We start from the raw sequence: 24,883 nt of genomic DNA on the forward strand, positions 1-24,883 counted from the left end.
TGGCACAGGGAGATTGATTGGCCCCAGAACTGAGAGATCTCTGCTCCCACATACACTTCTTGAAAGTAGTGGCCTTGCAATCTGATACACCTACCTCAAGATAGCAGGCAGACATCAGTGATACCTTTCAGGATAGACAATCAAGTGCAGAGCATTGCATCACTATCCCACTGCTACCCTTCCAATGGGACAGCTTTCCCTCAGTACTGACCCTCTGACAGTGCAGCACTCCCTCAGTACTGACTCTCTGAGAATACGGCATTCCCTCAGTACTGAGCCTCTGACAGTACGGTACCCCCTCAGTACTGACCCTCTGACAGTGCAGCACCCCCTCAGCACTGACCCTCTGACAGTAGGAACTTCCTCAGTGTTGACCTTATGACAGTGCAACACTCCCTCAGTACTGACCCTCTGACAGTGCAGCACTCCCTCAGTACTGACCCTCTGACAGTGCACCTCCTGTCAGTACTGACCCTCTGACAGTAGGAACTTCCTCAGTGTTGACCTTCTGACAGTGCAACATTCCCTCAGTACTGACCCTCCGACAGTGCAGCACTCCCTCAGTACTAACCCTCTGACAGTGCAGCACTCCCTCAGTACTAACCCTCTGACAGTGCAGCACTTCCTCTGTACTGACCCTCTGATAGTGCAACCCTCCCTTAGTATTGACACTCCAAATGTACAGCACTACCGAAACACTCACTACTGCATTCAAGAGCCGGTCATTGAGCTAAAGCTCAATGTATATTGTACATTTTGCAGCATATTCTGTAAATAGTTAGTTACTTTAGCATGATTTGAAAAGTGACACAATGGGCTATTGTTTCCTTGTTCTGCCTGTGACCCATAGACATGAAACTAAAGTGAAGGACCTACAGAATTTCTCTTTCTTCATTGTCAGTGCTGACCATCTGCATAGTAGCTTCAGGATACTCAGAGACAATCAACATCAGGAGTATTATGTTTTAATCTCATTGCTCTTATTTTCTGTCTTTACACAGCACTTGACGTGGCCTCTCCTGGCAGTATCAATCCTCACTTCCTTTGGTTCCTCCATGGCCTATGGCTATAACTTAGCAGTGGTGAACTCACCGGCAGAGGTGAGATAACATAATTGAGCGGGATTGCTGTGTCCGACACAGCACAGGTACAACATCATGTGGGAATGGGAGGGAGTGTGGCAAGGCATATTCGGGTACAGGGGGAGTATGGCTCTATGGCAGGGCTTAAATTTTTTTTAGATTAGATTAGATTCCCTACAATGCAGATACAGGCCCTTTAGCCCAACAAGTCCACACCGACCCTCCAAAAAGCAACCCACCCAGACCCATTCCCCTACATTCACCCCTGACTAATGCACCTAACACTACGGGCAATTTAGCACGGCCAATTCACCTAACCTGCACATCTTTGGACTGTGAGAAGAAACCGGAGCACCCGGAGGAAACCCACGCGACACGGGGAGAATGTGCAAACTCCACACAGACAGTTGCCCGAGGCGGAAATTGAACCCGGGTCTCTGGCGCTGTGAGGCACTGAGCCACCGTGCCACCCAAAATGATTACTTTCGAGGGCTCCTTTTGAGATTTTCTGAATGGTTACTTTTTTATTTTTGGGGCTAATTTTTCAATCTCACTGACCCATTTATCAGTTGATGCAGCCCAAAATAATGGTTTCTTCTGTGGGTTTTATTTTCAAATGAGGCATTTGGTCTCAGATAGAAGCAGAATTAGAAGAATCCACCAACATTCTCGATGCTCCATTAAATTTAAGCCCACAACCACTGAAGGAAAGCATTCATTTCCTACTATTAAAATTGCCATAAGATGGGCATTAGTTAAAGTCAGAAGTCACATGACACTAGGTTATAGTCCAACCGGTTTAATTGAAATCACAGGCTTTCGGAATGCTGCTCCTCTGTCAGGGGAAGTGACTTCACCTGATGAAGGAGTGCTCTGAAAGCTTGTGATTTCAAATAAACCTGTTGGACTATAACCTGGTGTCATCTGACTTCTGACTTTGACCACATCTACATACAAATAGCCATCACCCTAAGCACACCTTCCACAGATTGGTGCAGTCATAGCTAATTGCATTTCCACCACAAAAGCACAAAGCTAGAACAATCTAACCAAGCAGTTACTATCACAGAGCTAAGTTTCAGAAATAAATTTTATAATTGGCACAGTGTTTATTACAACATCATTCACTACATTTTTCCTCTACGGTAACTTCTGAATCTTTACAGTCTTAAACTAGACATTTGCATTTAGTTTACTATGCCATATGGTTAAGTTTGCCTTGATCCCAGTTGCGTAAATATTTCTTTTTTGAGAGGTTTGAAACTGTTTTATCTCCTTTGAGCCACTCTCTCCACAATCCTTTTATCACCTCCATTGCTCCATTCCACTTTCAGGCGCGTCATTCCCTCCACCTCTATCTCTATCTGTCTTGGAGCTTCTACTCTTAACCCTCCCCTTAGATGACCAGACACCCAATAAAAGGTATGACCTTTGGCGAAAGCAGCAGAATTCCCAGCAAAATCCCCAGCTTCTGACAGAAGCCACACCTCCCAACAAGCTTCACAGAATCACCAGCCAAGTTCCTGGCAAAACGTTCCCTTTCCCAACTACTAGCTACTCCTCCTATTACAGGCTGTTTCTCCTCTTGCATTTACTGCTGATTGGTTCACAGTGAATTAACCAATCTGTGATTGGAGGAGCAGCTCCCCAAAACTTAACAAATGTGGTAGGGTGGGGTGAAAGTGTATAATTTCTATCTGATGACCTTCATGATTAAATTTTATTTGAAGACTTTTGGGGTGAATTTGCCCACAGCCTCCATGTATTTAAGACCTGGTGGAGGGGGAGTTTGAGTGGGGTGTAGCTGGGAGGAGATGCTGGTAGATGGGTGGGTGCGAGGATTGGGAGGGCATGCGAATTTGGGAGGGTGTGGCAGGTGAGATGTGTATGTGAGTGGCAAGATTTGTGGGGATGAGAGGGTATTTGGGGGTGGATGGTGTGGGTGGGAGTGTTTGTAGAAGTTCTGGGTTAGAGGGTATATTAGGGAAGGAAAGTTTGTCAGGGTGAGAGGCTATGTGGGTTGGAAGGGTGTGTGGGGATGGGAGATTTGTATGGGAGATTGTGGGCACTGTGGCGATGAACGTGGGTGTTGATTATGGTTTCAGAGACAAATGGGGTGAGCTGAGTTCGGGATCAGAGAGTTAAATGTTAGATAAGTACATAAACCGGAGAAACGTGTTCTGTGAAAGCTGTTGGGTCCCTGCGATTGTCAGGTTCAATGAGGCAGTTTGTTAAAGTTGAGAAATGTAAGTGTTGTTAAAATTTAATTCCTGGCATGTGGGTCTCACTGGTTAGGCCAACATTTATAGCCCATAATAAAAAAGATATTGCCAGCAAAACCCAACAGTTCAGCAATCCGGCTCTGAGGAAGAGTCATAACTGATTGTATCCATAGATCCTGCCACAACGGCTGAGTTTCTCCAGCATTTTCTCATCTAAATTTCAGATTTCCAGACTTTCTGCGATATTTTGTTTTCACTTACAGCCAAACCTGAATTGCACTTGAGAAGGTGGTGGGAGCTGCCTTCTTGAATCTTTGCAGTCTTTGGACGGTAAAGGCATTCACAGTGTTGTTGGGAAGGATGTTCAGATTTTGATCTAGAATTACTCAGCCATTACTGTTGGACAGGCCGAGCTCATTTTCACTGGAGTTTTGAAAAATGAGGGGTGATTTAACTGAAGTTTGTAACATCATAAATGGTCTTAACAAGGTGGGCGTGGAAAGGTTGTCTCCTCTTGTGGCTGAGTCTAGAATTAGGGGGAATTGTTTTAAAATTAGGGATCATTCTTTTTGGGACAGAGATTAGAGGAGATATTTTTCCTCAGAGGTTGTAAAACTTTGGATATTTCCTCCTCAGAAGACAGTGGAGGTGGGGGTCATCAAGAATTTCTAAGAGATGGATAGATTCTTGCAAGGCAGAGAATTCCAGGATTATTGGGGGTGGGTGGGAATGCAGAATTTTAAAAATAAGGCCATGAGACACAGGAACAGAAGGAAGCCATTCAGCCCGTGGTGCATGCTCTGCCATTCAGTGAGACCATGGCTGGTCTGATAACCCTCAACTGCCTTTTCCCCAAAAGCCTCAGTTCCCTTACTAATTAAAAATAGGTCTATCTCAGTCTTGAATATACCTAATGACTCAGCCTCTGTTATAAACTAATCCACAGATTCATTACCCTCTGAAAGAAGAAATTCTTCCTCATCTCTGTCTTAACTGTATGACCCCTTAATCTGGGATTATGTCCTCTGGTCCTACACATTCATACAGGGCAAACAACCTCTCCACATCTACACTATCGAATCCCCTAGCAATGTTTCAATAAAGTTGCCTCTCATTCTTCAGAATTCCAATGAGTACAGGTGCAAGATACAAAATCTCTTCTCATAACACAGTCCCTCCATACCTGGTGTCAGCTTAGTGAACCTTCTCTGAGCTGCCTCCAATTCCAGTATAGTCTTCCTGCGATAAAGGGACCAAAACTGTTTACAGTATTCCAGGTATTTGGACTTCAGTAAGATGTCGAACAAGGTTCCTCATGGTAGACTCGTTAGCAAGGTTAGATTTCATGGCATACAGGGAGATCTAGCCATTTGATACAGAACTGGCTCAAAGGTAGAAGACAGAGGGTGATGGTGGAGTGGAGGGTTACTTTTCAGACTGGAGGCCTGTGACCAGTGGTGTGCCACAAGGATCGACGTTGGGTCCACTGCTTTTTGTCACTTATATAAATGACTTGGATGTAAACATAGGAGGTATAGTTAGTAAGTTTGCAGATGACACCAAAATTGGAGTTGTAGTGGACAATGAAGAAAGTTACTTCAGAGTACAACTGGACCTTGATCAATGGGCTGAGAAGTGGTAGATGGAGTTTAATTTAGATAAATGTGAGGTGCTACATTTTGGAAAGGTATATCTTATACCTTATGGTAAGGTCCTAGGGAGTGTTGCTGAACAAAGAGATCTGGAGTGCAGGTTCATAGTTCCTTGAAAGTGGAGTTGCAGGTAGATAGGGTGGTGAAGAAGGTTTTTGGTATGCTTGCCTTTATTGGTCAGAGCATTGAGTAAAGGGGTTGAGGGGTCATGTTGTGCTGTGCAGGACATTGTTTAGGCCATTTTTGGAATATTGTATGCAATGCTGGTTTCCCTCCTATCAGAAGGATGTTGTGAAACTTGAAAGGGTTCAGAAAAGATTTACAAGGATGTTGCCAGGGTTGGAGGTATTGAGCAATAGGGAGAGGCTGAATAGGCTGGGGCTGTTTTCCCTGGACCATCGGAAGCTGAGGGGTGATCTTTAGAGATTTATAAAATCATGAGGGACATGGATAGGGTAAATAAACAAGGTCTTTTCCCTGGGGAAGGGGAGTCCAGAACTAGGTTTTGGGTGAGAGGGGAAAGATATAAAAGGGACCTAAGGAGCAGCTTTGTCATGCAGAAGGTGGTGCGTGTATGGAATGAGCTGCCAGAGGAAGTGGTGGAGGCTGGTACAATTGCAACATTTAAAAGAATCTGGATGGGTATATGAATAGGAAGGGTTTAGAGGGATATGGGCCAATTGCTGGCAAATGGAGCTAGATTAGATGAGGATATCTGGTAGGTGTGGACAAGTTGAACTGAAGGGTCTGTTTCTGTGCTGTACTTCTTTATGACTCGATGTAGTATAACTAATGCCTTGTGGAGTTCTAGCAAGATTTCCCTATCTTTATGCTCCATCCCCATTGAATTAAAGATCAATATTCCATTTACTTTGCCTACCACTTGCATCCTACCTTTTTGGCTGAGGACTAACAAATGTCTCTGTGCTGCAGCTTCCTGCAATCTTTATCCATTTAATAATATTCAACTCTTTTATTCTTGATTCATTACATAATAATTTGGAATGTTTTATTAAGTTTTAAAATGATGTTGTTCATTCAGAAGCAAGGGTCTGAAATCTAAACAAAGATAACTGTAGAGAATACATTAAAATATTTAATGATAGACAGGCAATTGTTAATAGTTTAAATATTAATACATGATGGACAACAAACATATCCTCCTTTAAAGCACAAGATACAACAGACTCATTTTCATTACAAGTCACCCATGGCTAACAAAGGAAGTTAAAGATCACATTAAAGATCAAAGAAGATGGTTTATAAATTTATCGAAAAATAGTAAACCTGAGGATTGGGAATATTTTAAAATTCAGCAGATGAGGAACACAAACTGATAAAGGGAGAATAGATTTTCATGTAAACCAGCAAGAAACGTTTAAACAGACTGTAAAAACGTCTGTGTGTGCACAAGAAAGAAAAGATTTGCAAAGACAAATGGAGCCTACTACATACAGACTTAACAGAATTTATAAAGGGAAATAGGGAACTGACAGAGAAGCTAAATAATAACTTTGTGGTCATCTTCACAAAGGAAGATGAAAGAAATCTCCCAGAAATAACAGTGATCCAAGGAAGGAGTGAGAATGAGGAACTGAATGAAATAATTATTAGTAACATTAAGTAAGATGAAACATAATAGTGGGACCAAAAATTAACAAATTCCTGACACTCAAAGTATACATCCCAGAGTATTGGAAGATGTAGCTATAGAGATAGCAGATGCACTCATGATCATCTTTCAAAGTTCTACACATTTTGAAATGTTTAAACATTGAAATATTGACCTCACTATTTAAGAAAGAAAGGGGAGAGTAGACAGGGAATTATAGACCTGATAGCCTAACATCAGTAAGAGGGAAAATACTAGAATCTGTGATGAAGCGTGATATAGTCATAGAGATCTATAACCCAGAAAAAGGCTCTTCAGCCCATGGCACCCAAACTGGTCAAAAAAACCCACTTAAGTATTCTAATCATATTTTTGAGCACTTGGTCCAAAGCCTTGCATGCCCTGGCATCACAAGTGATAACTGAAAACTTAGAAAATAGTTATTTGATTAGGCAAAGCCACCATTTTTGAAAGGGAAATTGTCTTTGACAAATCTGTTGAAGGTTTTTTTCAGCCACTGGCAGAAGGGGTGAGGGGGAACCTGTGGATGTGGTGTGGTTAGAATTACAGAATGCTTTTGATAAGGTCCTACACAGAGATTAGTAAGCAATATCAGATCACATGGAATTGGGGAAATATAGTGGCATGGATTGAGAATTAATCAACTGATAGAAAACAGAAAGTAAGAATAAATGGGTCATTCTCTGGTTGGCAGGCTGTGACCAGTTGGGTACCAGAAGGATCACTGCCTGGGCCCCAGCTATTCACAATCCATACTCAATGATTTGGATGGAAATGTGAATTGTGAGGATGAGGCAAAGAGGCTCAAGGGAAATTAGACAGGTTGAGTGAGTGAGCAAGAACATGGAAGATGAATAAGTTTGAGGTTATCCACTGTAGTCAGGCAAACAGCAACACAGAGTATTTCTTAAATACTGTGATTTGTGAGAGATTGGGAAGTGTTGATGTCCAAAGAGATCTGCATGTCCTTGTCCATACATCACTGAAAGCTAATATGCAGGTGCAGCAAACAGTTACAAAGGCAAGTTGCCCTTTACCACAAGAGGGTTTGAGTACAGGAATAAAGATGTCCTGCTTCAGTTGTGTACAGCATTGGTGATACTGTACCTGGAGTAAGGTGCACAGCTTGGGCTCCCTTATCTGAGGAAAGATATACTTGACATAGAGGGAGTGCAGTGGAGATTCACCAGACTGATTCCTGAGATGGTGACACTGTCCCTGAAGAGAGCTTGAAGAGACCGAGCCTCTGGATTTTGAGAAAAATTAGAGATGGGCCCATAGAAACTGAGAAAAGTCTTACAGGGCATGACAGAGTGGATTCAGAAAGATGGCTTCCGCTGTCTGGGGATGTCTGGAACCAGGGAACACAGAATAAAAGGCAAAGACTGAGGTCAGGAAGAATATCTTCACTCAGGCAGTGGAATCTTTGGAATTCTCTATCCCTGAGGTCTGTGGAAGCTCAATCACTGAGTATGTTCAAGACAGAGACTGATAGATTTCTAAGTGCTGATGACATCAAGGGATATGCAGATGGCGCGTGAAAATGGGATTGAGGTAGATGATCAGCCATGTTTTAAAATGATGGAGCAGAATTGAAGGGCTGAATCCTGCTATCGTTCTGTGTCTCTATTGAATTATTTATTCCCAGTATATTAAAGGTTTCTACAATGACACATTCCTGGAACGATTCAACCAGACCTTACCTGCCCCTCACCTGGTGCTGCTATATTCAGTAACTGTCTCAGTGTTTGCAGTCGGTGGGATGATTGGCTCTCTGCTCGTCGGGCTGCTTGTGGCAAGGTTTGGTCAGTAAGTATCATTAGCGTCGCCCGTCTCTGTCCTTATCTCAGTTCTGCTGCTGTTGAAGCCCTCATTTCTCTTTTTGTTACCTCTGGACCTGACTATTCCAACACACTCCAGGCCAACCTCTCCCATCTCACCCTCCATAACCTTATTGAAAACTCTGTTGCCTGTGTCTTTCCTCACATCAAGTCCCAGTCCCCAATCGCTCCATACCCTCTGACCTATATTGGCTACAATGTTTTACTTTTAAAGTCCTCCTCCTCTTCATTTTCAAATCTCATGTGGACCTCACTCTTCCCTATTTCTCCTCCAGCCAACAAATCTTCCAGGTCGCCCTCTTCCTCTAATTCTGGTCCCTTAAAACACCCCAGTTTTCAACACTCCACCATTGGTGGCCATGACTTCAGCTTTCTACACCCACAGCCTGAGAATTCCTTCCCTAAATCCTGTTTCTCTCTACTTCTCCTTCTTTTAAGATCCTTCTTAAAAACTATTTCTTCAATCATGAATCTTTGGAATTCTGTCCTGAAAAGGTGGTGGAAACAGAGTCCTTTGATATTTTTATGACAGAGATGAAGTGATTCTTGTTAGGCAACAGGGTGACAGGTCACCAGGATAGGTGAGAATGTGGTTTTGAGGTTACAGTAAGGTCAGCTGTGATGTTATTGAATGGTGGAGTAGGTTCAACAGGCTGAATGGCCCATCTTTGCCTCTGATTGTTTGTAGTCTTCCTGTCATTCTCCCTTTATTCTCTGTTATTTTTCCTCATTCTCATTTTTCTGACTCTCATTCTTCCATTTTCCTCTCAGTCTGTCTCTCATTTCTTGCCCGTCTCAATTATTCACATTTTATCACTCTTCTTTTTTGTTCTATTTTCACTCTCTCACTTATTCATTCTCCCTCAGTCTTTCATTTCTCCCTTTTTCACTCTCTCTCTCTTTCTCATGCAAACTCCTGAAATTGTCACAGGATTCAGAAGAGGGATCTTTGCTGATTTCCTAACCTGATGGTTGTGCATTTCCCACAGAGTGAGACGGTGCTTGGGCTGAGACTGAGTTCACTCCGCACAGCCTGGGAGATCTACCTGAAGTCTTTTGTACTGTTTGCCAGGGGACCACTGTAGAAGGGTGCAGCTCCCACCTCAACTAGAAATCCTGCTGCCTGCTCTAAGCAGAACCTAACACTGTTGAGAAGAAGGAATGATCTATCATGTCTTATCACATTGAATAAAGAATGACTTTATTGAAGGAACAGGGTTTAAAAGATTAAGGAATGATCTAATCAGACTGATTAAAGATTTGATTGCATTGGTAGGGAGTACCTGTTCAGAACTAGGGAGTTAAAATTCGAGCCAGGCTGTTCAGGGGTGAAGTCCGTTATCTCTTCCTTACACTGAGGGGAGTGGGAATCTGGCAATCTCTCTCCCAAAAAAGATGTTGAAACTGAGGGGGAGAGGAGAGGGTGAAATAAAAGCAGAAAGTGCAGGACAAAGTCAACAGCTCTGGGAGCGTCTGCGGAGTGAGAAGCAGAGTTAATGTTTGGAGTCCAAAAACTCTTCTTCTCCTCCTCCAAAGAGTCATTCTACAAAAACTTAAATAAAATAAAAATATGGATTTTTAACTGAAGGATAAGCAAGGACACCAGCTGTACTGAGAATTGCATGAGGATTAAGTCTTGCAGGTCATGATTGATACCGTGTCTCCCACAAACATCTCTCCAATTGATTGACAGGAAGGGCACCCTTGTATACAGTACACTCCTGATGTTAGTAGCCGGACTTCTGATGGGATTCAGCCGAGTGCTGCATTCCCCGGAAATGGTCATCTTGGGACGCTTCCTGACTGGAATCCATTCAGGTAACAAGGTCATTTGCAGCTCACTCAGTCATCGCTGACCCACTTGGGGGTAACTGTTCAGAGAATGATAGAGTCAGTCAGAGAGGTGTGTGGTGGCAGAGAGAGAGAGAGGAGGGCACAAATTGAGATGGGATAGAATGGGAGGGACTTGGACAGATTGAGGGCGAAGAGTGCGTGGAGCAGAGGCGGAGGGGCAGGGAGAGAGTGGGCAGAGAAATGGAGAGGGGAAGGCAGCTGGGGAGTCAGAAATGAGGAATGGATTGCAAGAAATGCACACATAGAGAGAGAAACAGAGAAAGATGCTCATAGACCAAGCGAGACAGGGAGGAGACTATTAAATCGGGAAGAGAGAGGATAGATAGAGGCACAATGACAAAGAGTGGCTCAGATAGAGAGAAGGAGGAAAAAGTAGGAAGGAAGAAGGATAGGGATGATTCCAGAAATGATAGTTTGGTAGCTTTGAAAGGTTGTACCTTTACTGCTGATACAGCTCCTGACTAAACCTTTCTCCATTTTTTGCTATCTCCAGGTATTTCACTCAGTGTGGTTCCGATGTATCTGGGTGAAATTGCTCCCAAAAATCTGCGAGGATTCCTGGGTTTAATTCCTACTATCTTCATCTGTCTGGGAGTGTTTGCAGCACAAGTGCTGGGACTGAGTGAGTTGATGGGGAAGGTAAGCCTTGTGAATCCGAGTCAAACCTCTCACCTTCTCTCTCACCCCAGCCCAAGTTTATTCAGCGTCTGCCTCTGAGGTACTCATGGTAAACACTGAATCCTTTCAATCTCTGACAGCTGATCTGAATTCGTTTTGAGGATGGCTTCGGGGAGCACTGCTTCACCTATTATCTCAGTCTGACAAAGAGCTAGATGGCACAACAGCACGGAAACAAATTTGACGCTATCCCTCTCCCAACCAGCTCTTGGAGGCTGAAGCAGTACATTGAAAACCTTGTTGTGGTGAAGAGTCACTGCACTCAAAAAGTAAACTCTTGCTTTCTTCCCGCACATGCTGCCAGACCTGCTGAGTTTTGCCAGCAATCTGCCATGGCATGATTCAACCCAATGTCTCCAGAACATTAGCCTGGGGTTCAGGATTACTGAGTAAGTGACCTTGTCACCACGCCACCACCTCCTCTTAAACTACTTAAACTCATTCAAAATGGCTGCCTGTGACCTCACTCACACGGTTCCATTTCCCTGTGGTCACTGTGGGGCTAACTGGCCCTCATTAGTTCCCACAGTGCCTCAATGTAAAATTCTCATCCTTGTTTGCAAAACCCTCCATGGCCTCATACCTCCCAATCTCTGTAATCTCCTCTAACCCTATAGTCCTCCAGGATATCTGTGCTCCTCTAATATAAATATCTTGACCAATGACTATGCCAACCATTGTTTGGAATCCAAGCTGAGGAATTTGCTTCTCACAGCTCTCCACTTCAGTACTTCACATTCTTCTTTAAAATTATGTCTTAAAACCTACTTCTTTGACTATGCTTTTAGTCACCAGACACAATATTTGACTTTACAAAAAGCAGTGCTTCTTCAGTGCTGACTCTCAGACAGTTCAGTATTCCCTCAGTACTGACCCCCCAATAGTGCAGTACTCCCTCAGTACTGACCCTCCAGTAGTGCAGTACTCCCTCAGTACTGACCCTTTTATGGTGCAACGCTCCCTCAGTGTTAATTCTGTGATAGTGCAACATTTCCTCATACTGACCCCTGCCAGTACAACATTCCCTCAGTACTGATCTCCTAGCATTCAGTGCTTCCTCCGTTCTAAGCCCTTGACAATATAATACTCCCTCAGTGTTTACCCTCCAACAGTGCAGCATTCTCTCAGTACTGAGCCTTTGACAGTGTAGTGCTTCCTCTGTTCTACCCTCCAACAGTGCAGTAAATCTTCAGTACTCAGTACTGTGCCATGCTGTGTGGAGTTATGTTTAAAATACCACAGACTCAGAGACAAGATTGTTACTCACTGGGTCACAAAGTGTGTACAAGAGAGCACAGAATGCTGATGTGCAGACTATTGGTCCAGTCTCTGGCCTGGAGCTGCAATCCTTTATAAATTATCTCACTATGAAATTTTTGTGCTCCAGTTAACTGCTTCTCCCCAGTTTCTTTTCTGTGCACAATGGTATATTTATTTTTACATGAATACCTACAAAGCTGAGAGATTCTCAGGTTCTAATAACCTATAGATTTCTAGCGAAAGTCTCTTGTTTTGGAAACTGCACCAACTAAAGTTTTCAACTAAGAAGGTGACTGTGTTTTCACTGAACTATCCTGAACTCCTGTATACCTGCTGCAATCTATGTATACTCTATTATATTTGACCTTTGACAGAAATGCTGCAGTGTACTTGCCTTCCTGTGTATTTAGCTCTGATATACATACATACACAAACTCCACCCCACTCCTGGCCCAGCTCTGACCCCAGTCAGTTCTCTTCCCAATTGCCCTGAAAACTTCCAATCTCTCGTTTTTCTAAACTAACACAGTACATACAGTTTTCCATTAACACACCACAGGGGTCCAGAGCCACTTGTTTTCTGAACAATGCCAGAATAAGGTCACAGTTTCACAATGACACTGAACTCAATTTACTCTTCAAGTAAACTTAATAGAAATGATCCACATTCATCTGCCTCTTTGGTAAAATACCTCTTCCAAAAATGACATTATACATTTTAATTATACATCTTCCATCACATTACCCCTGGTACACTGGCTCCCACGGATTCCTTCCCAGTTTTGGGCACCTTGGTGTTTCCCACCTGCTCTGATTTATATACATCTTTCCCCCACCCCAGTGTACTCTCTACCATTTACCTGTCTCCTGGTATACCTGTTGCAACCTATGTATACTCTATTATATTTGACCTTTGACAGAAATGCTGCAGTGTCTGTGTATTTGGCTCTGGTGTACATACATACACAAACCCCACCCCACTCCCATCCCTGGTTTGTATGTGCTTGTATTTAGGTCAAACTGAACACAGGTTTAGATAATGAGCTCACTTCTAAGCAGAGGTTTCTCCAGTTACAAATCCACATTGGCTTTCTCTCCTTTGTATATGACTTATTTTCTTCTTCCCCCCTTTTTGCCTCATTCCCTGTTTCTCCCTGTTTTTCTCCCTCTCTTTCTCTCTGCTTTTTCCATGTCTATCTGCCTTTCTCTCTCTCTCTCTCTTTCTCTCCCTCTGTCTATTCCTCTTTATTTAACTCCCTCTCTCCTTGTTCATCTCTTTTCTTTATGTCCTCTCTGAGTTTATTTCTGAGTCTTCCTCTTCTGCTCTCTCTCTCTATCTCTGTTCATGTCTCTCTGTATCTCTTTCATTCTGTCCATTGTGCACTCTTTGTTTCTCGCGCTCTCTTTCTGACTCTGTCTCTCTGTGTCCATCTCTTTCTTGTCTCTCTCCCCCCCCCATCCATCTCGTCCATCTCCTTTCTATCCTTCTTCCTGATTATTGGTCACTCTCTCTTCCACACCCCACGCCCCTCCATTTCTGTGACTGTCTACAGGAGAAGGACTGGCCTCTCTTGCTGTCTCTGATCATGGCTCCAGCCCTGGTTGAACTGCTGTTCCTTCCTTGGTTCCCAGAAAGTCCGCGATATCTGCTGATTCAGAAAGAGGACGTTGCAGCCACAGTGCGAGGTGTGAACTGGGAATGGGGATGGAGGGGAGGGCTGGGGGAGGGAGGAGAAGAGGAAGGGAGAGAGGGGTTGGAATTGTGGATGGAGAGTTGGAAGGGGAAGGAGTGGAGGGAGAGGAAGCAGCAGAAGGTGGTGTGTTGTGTTGATGAATAAACGGGGACTTAAAATATCAGTTGAAAGTACCTCCAAAGCACGTTGTAGAGCTCAATCTTTCCTACTTTCAGTGTGACAGAAACACTCAGCATTGTCACTCCAAGGTGAAAGTAGAAAACAATTTGGAATATTTGACAAAAGTGAGTTCCATAATATCACTGATAATTTTATCAGTCTTCACATTGCGAGTACCCTCAATTGTGCGGTGTGCCACTATGACTGTGCAAAATGGGACAGACTTTGAACTGATCTAGCAACTCACAACTGGGCATCATGAGGTGCTGTGTGCATCACCAACAGCCGAATTGTATACCAACACAAACCAACTTATACTAAAACTGGGGATTTTGGAGATCTGAAACAAAAACAGAAATTGCTGGAGAATCTCAGTGGATCTGGAAGCATCTACAGGAAGAAAGCAGAGTTAACATTTTGAGTCAGCGACTTGTTAACAGAACGGCTGCTCGCCCTCCTCACCCAGGCCCACACTTCGACCTGACCAACAACAACTCAACCACAAATCAGCCCTCTCAAAAATTGCCAGAACACTACGCAGCAGCCCCACACCTAGCTGACCTCCCTAGTGCTTCCAGTCTCAGCAGTTTGCAGTCCGTGCTGTGAGCACTTTAGGCCTTGCTTTTAATGCTTGTGCCACACAGATACCTGGTAGTTACCATCTGCAACAAAAGAGAGTCTAACCTCCTCCCTTTGATGTTTAATGGCATTGCCATCACTAAATTCCCCACTATGAACATCCTGGGGGTCATCATTGACTAGGAACTGAACTGGACTATCCATTAAAAATACTGTGGCTGTAAGATCAGGTCAGAGGCTGGATATTTTGCAGTGAATAACTCTCCTTGTGACTCCCCAAACTTTGTCCGCCATCCACACAAGATGCAAGTGAGGAGCGTGAGGGAATACTCCCCTCTTACCTAGATCCGTGCAGATCCAACAACCCTCAGTCAGTTTGACATCACTCAGGACACAGCAGCCTGCTTGACTGGCACTCCATCTCACATCTTCAGCATTCACTTCCTCCACCACCAATGCTCGGTATCAGTATTATGTATTATCTGTTAGATACACTGCAGAAATACACTAACAGCACCATCCAAACTCACAACCACAACTATCTAGAAGGACAAATGCAGCAGATGCATTGGAACACCACCACCTGTAAGTTCCCCACCAAACCACGCACTATCCTGACATGGTTTTATATTGCCATTTTCAGTGTTGCTGGGTCAAAACTCTGGGACTTGCCTCTTGCCCACACCCCCGTCCCCAAAAACATTATGGGTGTCCCGTGCACCCTCCAATCTACAACAGTTCAAATGGTGGCTCACCACCACATTCTCCAGACCATAAAGAGCAATAAATGCTGGCCCAGCCAGCATGGCACACATCCCACCGATGAATTAAAAAATTATGATTGCTGGCTATGTGACTGGGACTCTGTCTGTATCTGTTTCAGCTACTGTTTCATATTTTCACTTTTCTCCTTGTACTAATGAGAGATTGCAGCTAGACAGTGGGCCAGGTCACTGCTGCATTGTCCCAGAAACACATTTGGAACCAGAGTTTTAATCTTGTCCAGGTGGTAGGTCATGGATTAGAAGTGCTGGAAAAGCACAGCAGTTCAGGCAGCATATGAGGAGCAGTAAAATCAACGTTTCGGGCAAAAGCCCTTCATCAGGAATACCCTTCATCATTGTTTTTACCTCATTTTTTTTAACCCAGGTGGGTAGATCTGGCAGCCTTTTCCACACCCCCTGTGCTGAACTGGCTGAACAACCTGTTCCTCTTCTTCTGCAGAGCAGTGGTTCAATAGCATCTCCCAATGACCATGTGTCAGTGAGCAAGAGAGAAGGTGAAATAACAGTCTCAATCTCACCAACAATGTCTGAGAATGAAATGGTCAGTCTGCCCAGGGTCACAAGATCATAAGAAATGGAGCAGAAGGAGGCCATTCAGCCCAATGAGTCTGCTTTGTCAATCTGCTTGGCCTCACATTCCTGTGTACTGCCCAACTGAGATGAAAGATGGCTATTTGGGATCAGAGGTGAGATGCAAGATGGTCTTACTGGGGCTGCATCTAGTTGCGCCATTGTGCTTAATAAGTTCCAGAGACAAATTCATTTGTGCCTCACATAGTGGGCAAGTCTAACTGGCCACAGAGAGTTGGGAGAATGGGTGAGACACCAGGGACTGAATCCGTGGCCATGTTGAATAATCAGATAATTTATTTTTTCTTTCCTTTGCCATTCTCTCCCCTAGCACTGACGTGGTATCGGAACAAGTACAACAGCAACCTACAGGCAGAGATTGAGGAGATGCAGGAAGAGCAGAGATCATTGACTTCCTTACAAACCCTCTCGGTTTTCCAGCTGATAGCCGATTACTCAGTCCGATGGCAGCTCATGTCAGTCATTGTGATCAACATTGGGATGCAGCTTTCAGGAATAGACGCGGTGAGTGAGGATGGAAATGAAGGGAAATTGGGTATGTCAAAGAAGCGAGAGGCCAAGAGAGAGAAAGACTTGCTTCTCCTTTGCACATTTGTGACCTCAGAACATCGCAAAGCACTACACAGCCAATGACTAACATTTGAAGTGTGGCCACTGCTGTAAGGTAAGAAACATAGCAATCAGTTTGCACACAGTAAATTCAGCAAACAACAATGAGAAAAAGACAGAATATCTCTTTAAAGATATTGGTTTAGTGACAAATATCATCAGACCATCAGAGAGAACTCCCCTGTTCTTCAGTTAGACCATGGGATCTTCTACATCTGCCTGAACTGATACATGAGGCTTCAATTTAACTTGCTGTCCTCATTCAATGGGGTACTCCTTCAGTACTTACCCTCTGGCAATGTGGCACACCCCCACCTGACCCTCTGACAGTGCTGCACTCCTTTAGTACTGATCCTCCAACAGTGCAGCAGTCCCTCAGCACTGATCCTCTGACAGTCCTGCACTGCCTCAGGACTGACCCCCTGACAATGCAGCACTCCCTCAGTACTGATCCTCCAACAGTACAGCAGTCCCTTAGCACTGATCCTCCGACAGTGCGACACTCCCTCAGTACTGATCCTCTGACAATGTTGTACTCTTCCAGCACTCCCTGACAATGGTGAACTCCCTCACTATTGACCCTCTGTAATGTTGCAATGTCCCTCACTACTGCACTTGGAGTGTCAGCCTGGATCTTGTGCTCAAGCTTCTGAAACATTACTTGAACTCCCACCATCTGACTCTGAGACAGAAGTGTTACCCTGAATGACAGCTAATACTACCCAATGATGAGCTGCATTTGGGATCTGTTTCTGTCAATGATTTGTTTCATGATTAGTTTGAACTGCAAACTGACCTGTTTGTACAAACCAATCTGGTTTTCTTTCAGATCTGGTTCTATACAAATAGGATATTTGAAAAATCTGGGATCCCTAAGCAATATATCCAGTACACCACTGTGGGGACTGGTGCAATTGAGGTTGTTGCCGGACTGATTGGGGTAAGTTACAGCTTATTTCCTATTTCACCAATAACCCTAAAACAACGAGCCAGGCATGGAGACATTTGTAGTGAATTCCTGAAGATGCTGTAACCCTGAAGGACCAGCGGAAAATGCTGGAAATACTCAGCAGGTCAGGTGACATATAAAGACGGGAACAGGGTGAAATGGGGGAGCCACAAACATGGATTCGGTCGGTTTGGTTCAGGTGGGAGGCTAAAAGGCAAAATATATCTGGCATGAGAATCCAAACCACCTTAAACCCAACCAGTTCATGTTTCAGTGGAGGTTAGACTAAGGCTCCACAAGTATCCGTATCCACAATGATGAAAGAGCCCAGCACACAGTGCATAGTTAAGGCTGAAATATTCGCTGTAATCATCATCCACAATTACCAAGTGAACGATTCATCTTGGACTCCTTCAGTGGTCCCCAGCATTACAGATACCAGACTTCAGCCACTTCACTTCACTTCACGTGATACCAAGAAACAGTTGTAAGTACGGGATACTGCAAAGGCTATGAGCCTGACAAAATTTCAACTGTAGTCCAGACTTGTGCTCCAGAACTAGCGGCTCCCCTAGCCAAGCTCTTCCAGTACAGTTGCAGCACTGGTATCTACTGACAACTTCCTATACATTAAAAACAGGAGAAATCCAACCCAGCCAATTACCATCCTATCTGTCTGCTCATGATTATCAGTAAAGTGATGGAAGCTATCAAGCAGCACCTGCTCAGCAATGACCTGCTCAGTGATGCCTACTTTGGGATCCATTAGGACCAAAGCTCCTGACGTATTATAACTCTGGTTCAAACATGGACAAAAGAGCTGAATTCCAGAGATGAGGTGAGAGTAACAGCCCTTGACATCAAGGATTTGACCGAGTGTGACATCAAGGAGTCCTAGCAAAAATAGAATCAGTGTGACTCGCGGGGAGTATTCTGTGTTGATTGGAGTCACACCTGGCTCATAGGAAGGTGGTTGTTGGAGGTCAATCATCTCAGCTCCAGGGCATCATTGCAGGAGCTCCTCAGGGTAATGTCCTAGGCCCCACCACGTTCAGCTACTTCATCAATGATCTTCCCTCCATCATAAGGTCAGAAGTGGGGATGTTCGCCGACAATTGCACAATGTTCAGCATTATTCACAACTCCTCAGATACTGAAGCAGTCCGTGTTCAAACGCAACAAAATCTGGACAATATCCAGGCTTGGACAGATAAATGGCAAGTGATATTCATGTCACACAAATGGCAGGCTGTGACCATCACCTATAGGAGACAATCTAACCACCGCCCCTTGACATTCAGTGGTGTTACCGTCACTGAATATCCAACTGTCAACATCCTAGGCATTACCATTGACCAAAAACTCATCTGTATTCACCACATAAACTCAGTGGCTACAAGAGCAGGTCAGAGGTTAGGAATACTGCAGTGTGTGACTCACCCTGACTCCCTAAAGCCTGTGCATCATCTAGAAGGCAGCAATGCTAACCACTGAGCCATCAAATGGACCCAGTTGGTAGGTAGAGCTAGTGAGGCATTTGGAGAGAATAATGAGGTGAAAAATGCCATCTTAAGTGCATATGAGCTCATACCAGAAGCCGACCGATACCATTTCAGGAATCTAAGGAGGGAACCTGGTCAAAAGTACATAGAGTTTGAAAGGATCAAACAAAATAATTTTGGGAAGGACATTGAAAATAGATCAAATATATGACAATCTTAGAGAGACGATTATTTTGGGAGAGTTCAAAAATTCACTTCCTGAAGTGGTAAGAACTCATGTGACAGAGCAGAGAGTTAAGACTGCGAGATTAGCAGCAGAAATGGCAGATGATTATGAGTTGGTTCATAATTTCAATCCGTGAAAGATAGAAATTGGGGAAAGAGAAATCCTTAGGTGGTAAGGAAAAAAGAGATCTCATTGTAAATTTTAAAGATAGTTTAGCACAGGGCAAAAAGGAAACCCATGAGGAGGATAGAGAAGAAATGGAGCTCGGGGTACTTCCACTGTAATAAGGTGCATTGAATAAGGTGCAATAACACTGCATGAAGTGTTGGTGGTTTGAAAAAAAACACTGGGAAGATGGATGTGAGAATACAGGATTTGATTCGATTCCCTACAGTGTGGAAACAGGCCCATTAAGTCCACACCTACCCATTTCCCTCTGACTAACTCACCTAACACTATGGGCAATTTAACATGGCCAATTCACCCGACCTGCACATCTTTGGTCTGTGGGAGGAAACCCAGGCAGACACAGGGAGAATGTGCAAACACCACACAGATAGTCACCCAAGGCTGGGATTGAACCTGAGACCTTGGTGCTGTGAGGCAGCAGTGCTAACACTGAGCCACCGTGCCACCCCAGTGAATTTTGAAATGATAAAGGAAAACATAGTGGAATCTGAAAAGCTGCACCAGAATATACAACCCAGTCAGAGATGGTTGAGGAGAAAAAGCCAGATCTCTTTAAAGAATTTACTTGCATTGATAAGGTGACTCAGGTACCAGGAGGAGTAGGGAAAGGAAGTAAGGTTTTAAGAGATACAGGAGTAGGTCATTCTTTGATGGTGAGAGATGAGGCGATATGTACTTCAGAGGGAGCAGGGCCAGAAAAAGTGATAAAATGTGGAATTCAAGGTGAGGAGAGCAGTGTGGTCGGAGAGGGTGGGGAAAAGCAGTAGGAGGAGTAATAGAGAAATTCTCAGTTCTGGAAGTACAGTTTATCCTTAATAATGATATAGCTTGGTCACAGGTGGGAGTGATGCCTATTGTGATTGAAAAGTCAGTGGGGAATCAGGAAACTGAGGTGTTACAGGAAGTATAGTTACAGAGAAAACTGAATCACAACAGTAAGAGGAAAAGCTAAAGCAGTTGTATCAAAAAGGATACTCAGAAAAAGAATCTGAGAATATCCCAGAATTTTGCTATCTTAAAAAGGAAGTCTTCAAGCAGACTAGAAATGGCCAGAAGTTCATGAAATTGTATTACCGGCAGGTTATGGAAAGGTGGTGTTGTGGTTAGTACATGGATTACTTGTGGGAGGTTATTTGGGAGAAAGGAAAACTCAAGCCAACATACAAAACCATTTTTAATGGCCTGGCCTGCATATGGATATGGTTGAATTTTGCCAAATAGTTGGCATGGTGCCTCAGTGGTTAGTACTGCTGCCTCACAGCACCAGGGTCCCAGGTTCGATTCCAGCCTTGGGATTCCAGTCTGTGTGGAGTTTGCACATTCTCCCCGTGTCTGCGTGGGTTTCCTCTGGATGCTCCAGTTTCCTCCCACAGTCCAAAGATGTGCAGGTCAGTGAATTGACCATGCTAAATTGCCCATAGTGTTAGGTACATTAGTCAGAGGAAAATGGGTCTGGGAGGGTTGCTCTTCGGAGGGTCGGTGTGGACTTGTTGGGCCGAAGGGCCTATTTCCACACTGTACGGAATCTAATCGTGTCATTGTGTCATGTAATTGGAAAAACCCAGGCTGTGATAAAACTAGTACACTGTATACCCACTCCCACATTTGAGGAACCTTTCACAAGATTTCACTTGATTGAGTCCAATCCTTGCCTAAAACAAAAAGTGGGAACCAGTATTTGTTGACCGTAACAGATGTGGCTACTAGATTTCCAGAGGCAATTCCATTACTCAATATCATGGCCAAAAGGATTGTAGAAGAGATACTCGAATGTTTTACGAGATATGGACTACCGACAGAAATACCTTGGATCATGGGTCAAATTTTACATCAAAGTTATTCAAAGAAATTTCAGATAGCTTAGGAATAAGATTCAAATACATTATATACCATTCAGGATCACTGAGAGCATTAGAATAATGGCATCAATCCTTAAAGACCATGTCGAGGGCTTATAGTCAAGATTATACAGAGGACTGGGTTAAGGGAATTCCATTTGGACTTTTTACAATTAGGGATACACCTAATGAATCAAATAAATTCTGTACATTTGAATTAGGTTTTAGGCGTGAGGTAAGATGATCACTGAAATTAATTAAGGAGAAATTGGTGAGTCAGAGTTCAGAGACCACTTTTTTGGGCTATGTGTCAAATTTCAAGAAAAGATTAAATAGGGCAGATGAGTTGGCTAGACAACATTTAGAATTAGGGTCGAGAGTGTGGTGCTGGAAAAGCATAACTGGTCAGGTAGCATCTGAGGAGCAGGAGAATCGATGTTTTGACAATAGGCTCTTCACCAGGAACGAGGCTTTTGGGCCAAGGGGACTGAGACATAATCTTTTATCTCTCAGCCCCCTTGGCTCATAAGCCTCATTCCTGCTCCTCGGATGTTGCCTGACCTGCTGTACTTTTCCAACACCACACTCGACTCTGATCTCCAACATTTGCAGTCCTCACTTTCTCCTAGAATTTAAAATTAGTACAGCATGTGATGAGACAGGAAGCACACAAGAAATTTAAAAAGTGGAGATAAAGTTTTAGTATTATTACCAGTGGGAGGTGAATCTTTAAAGGCAAGACTTAGTGGGCTTTATCAAATCAAATGAAGATTAAATGAGGTGAATTACTTGATAAGAATGTCAGATAGAAAGAAATCTCACAGAGTGTGTCTGTGAAGATGCTCAAAAGGTATTTTGATAGGAAAGGAAAGCAAAAGGAGAATGTGTTACTGGTTACAACACAGAGTGAAGAACCAAGTTCAGATTCTGAATTTCAAATTAAATTGGACAATGAGGAAGTACTCAAATTATTGAGTTACCTTCCAGAGAAAAATCAAAATGACCTGAAAGGTTTATAACAATCACATAGGGAGATATGGGTATAAGATGGGAAGTACTGATCTGATTATGTATGATGTAGATACTGAAAATGCTGTTCCAATTAAGCAACATCCTTATACACTTAACCCTCCAAAGTTGGCACAGGTTGAAAAAGATTGAATGCATTCTCAAAGACAATAGAATGAAAGTGAATTGCAGCGAACTGAGCTCATATATTGATAGTGCCACAACCAAATGGTACTTGATAATTATGTGTGAACTCTCACAATGTCAATACATTACAAAATTTGATTCCTATCCCATTCCACATTTGGAAAACTGTATTGAGAAGGTTGGATCAGCAACTTATATTTCAAAGTTGGACTTATTTAGAGGACACTGACAGGTACTTTTATCCAAAAGAGCGAAGAACATTTTAGCTTTTGTGACACTGCATGGACTGTACCAGTTTAAAGTCATGCCAAAGGTATGAAAAATGCGGCAGCCATATTCCAAAGACTAACCAATTAAGTTATTTTGAGATTACTAATTCTTTGGTGTGTACTGACAACATGATTTTTAGTCACGCATGGAAGGAACATTCGGAGCATCTATCAGAATTGTTCGATTGACGTCGGGAGACGGGCTTGATGATAAACCTGGCAAAGATACAGTTCACGAAAGCCCGAGTCACATTCCTGGGCCACGTTATTGGATATGGAAAGATAGCCCCACGGGAGTTTCCCATAACATCAATGAAGAGGGAAGCACTACGATTCCTGGGACTGAGTGTTTTTTATCGGAGATTCACACCGAATTTTAACAGTGTGTGGTTGCTTCACTGACGTGTTGAAGAAATATAGAAAATATCAGTGGACGGAGGAATGTCAGCAGGCATTTTACAGCCTGAAAGCAGTGTTAACCATTGCAGCAGGGTTAGCCACACCTAATTATGCAAATCCATTCAAGGTAGCTATCAATGCGAGTGTTGTCCCTAACACTTTCCCTCCACCACCCACACACATTCTCTCTGTGTCTTCCTTTGTCCCATCTCACTCGCTCTGATACTCTTTCTTTCTCCCTCTTCCTCAGCATCTTTCTATCTTTTTCTCAAAGTTCCTGGCTGGTTTATTTGCTCTTTTGCACAACAGCACACGATGTATGAACAGGAACTGATGTGCGAGGAGAGGATTCTTTGTCTCACTGTTCATTACTTCAACTAACAGCAGAATTTATTCTGTGTGCTGCTCTCTCCTATTTTAAGTGGAGCATGACCCACGCTATGTAACACTGAATAAGGTTTTTGACAATTAAAGAGACTAATGCTGGTGGTTTTTGGTCCCAGGAGTGAAATTGCTTGGTGCTTTTTGACTTTAATAAACAGAAGATGGTGCAGATTTGAGAACAAATCCTCTCTCACAGACTAGTCTAAGTCTCCAGCTCTGATGTGCTGACAGTTATAAGACCCTCCTAGAACTACAGCAAGAACTTTAACCTCAGCTGCACATAGTTACTCACAGAAACTCACAGTGCTGTCATCGATATAGGCCCTGAGTGGGGGAGGCAATGTTACCCACTGGAACTGGAAGGATTGGTTATAAAATTACAACCATTTGTTAAACTTTACTATCCTCGTTTACCTTCACCGCCCGTTGGTGGAATTCATTTCGCGTGGACTCCAGGAGGTTTGTTGGAAGGTTTATGCAAGATTTGGTATATTTACTGGAACTGAGCCAGCAATGCAGGACTTAGTTACATAGAGAGATGAGGATTGTTCTCCTTAGAGCAGAGAGATTAAGAGCAGATTTAGAGGATGCGATCAAAATCGTGGGGAGAAACTGTTTCTAGTGGCAGAGTCAGTAAACAGAGGACACAGACTTCAAATAATTGAAAAAAGAAGCAGCTGGCACTAGGGTGAATTATTTTTGATGCAGCAAGTTGTGATGTGGAATGTGCTGCCTGAAATGACTTGGATACAGACTTGAGGGGGAAACACTTGCAGAATTGTGCTGTAGGAATCCACATCACATCAGCAGCCATACTCAGAGTGGAAAGGAAGGAATAAGGAGCTGCCTTAATTAACTCTGATTTCAGCAACCTTAATCCATCATTATTATCAGAATACAGTGAATCTCAGTGAAAGTTTGTGACAAGAGAAAGTGAAACGCAAGTTTAGCATATGACTCGCATTCATGGATAACTCAGTCCCCAAGTATCTGCTCTTCTGCCTATAAAGCACTCCAGCTATTTGATATTTTCTTTATAAATGCACCAAAACTCCTCAATTAGATTCCAGTCTTTAATTCACTCCCATTGTTTATCATTCTCTATATAAACCCCTAAACTTCTCAGTTAGATTCCAGTCTGTAATTTGTTCCTGGATATCTGTTATTCCAGATTTAAACCTCACACCTCAAAATCCATGATTAACTTCCAATCTCTGCTCCTGGGTACCTCCTGTTCTATATATAAAACATGTGAACCCTTCAATTAGATTGCAGGCTGTAATTCATTCTGGTTATCTGTTACTGTATGTATAAGCCACCTGAATCCCTCTAT

General features: G+C 43.3%; 1 protein-coding gene across 1 annotated transcript in view; it reads left to right on the forward strand.

Moving 5' to 3' along the window:
• The window catches only part of LOC132826167 (solute carrier family 2, facilitated glucose transporter member 5-like), a 237,741-nt gene that overhangs the window by 203,911 nt on the left and 8,947 nt on the right, over nt 1-24,883 (forward strand). The window contains exons 7-13 of the mRNA XM_060841809.1: nt 1,002-1,100; nt 8,238-8,398; nt 10,124-10,248; nt 10,778-10,923; nt 13,776-13,908; nt 16,341-16,534; nt 17,469-17,579. Of these exons, the coding sequence (XP_060697792.1) occupies nt 1,002-1,100; nt 8,238-8,398; nt 10,124-10,248; nt 10,778-10,923; nt 13,776-13,908; nt 16,341-16,534; nt 17,469-17,579 (969 nt within the window). The remainder of the gene's footprint in view (nt 1-1,001; nt 1,101-8,237; nt 8,399-10,123; nt 10,249-10,777; nt 10,924-13,775; nt 13,909-16,340; nt 16,535-17,468; nt 17,580-24,883) is intronic.

This window comes from Hemiscyllium ocellatum, chromosome 22 (assembly GCF_020745735.1).
Source record: "Hemiscyllium ocellatum isolate sHemOce1 chromosome 22, sHemOce1.pat.X.cur, whole genome shotgun sequence".
Taxonomy (NCBI): domain Eukaryota; kingdom Metazoa; phylum Chordata; class Chondrichthyes; order Orectolobiformes; family Hemiscylliidae; genus Hemiscyllium; species Hemiscyllium ocellatum.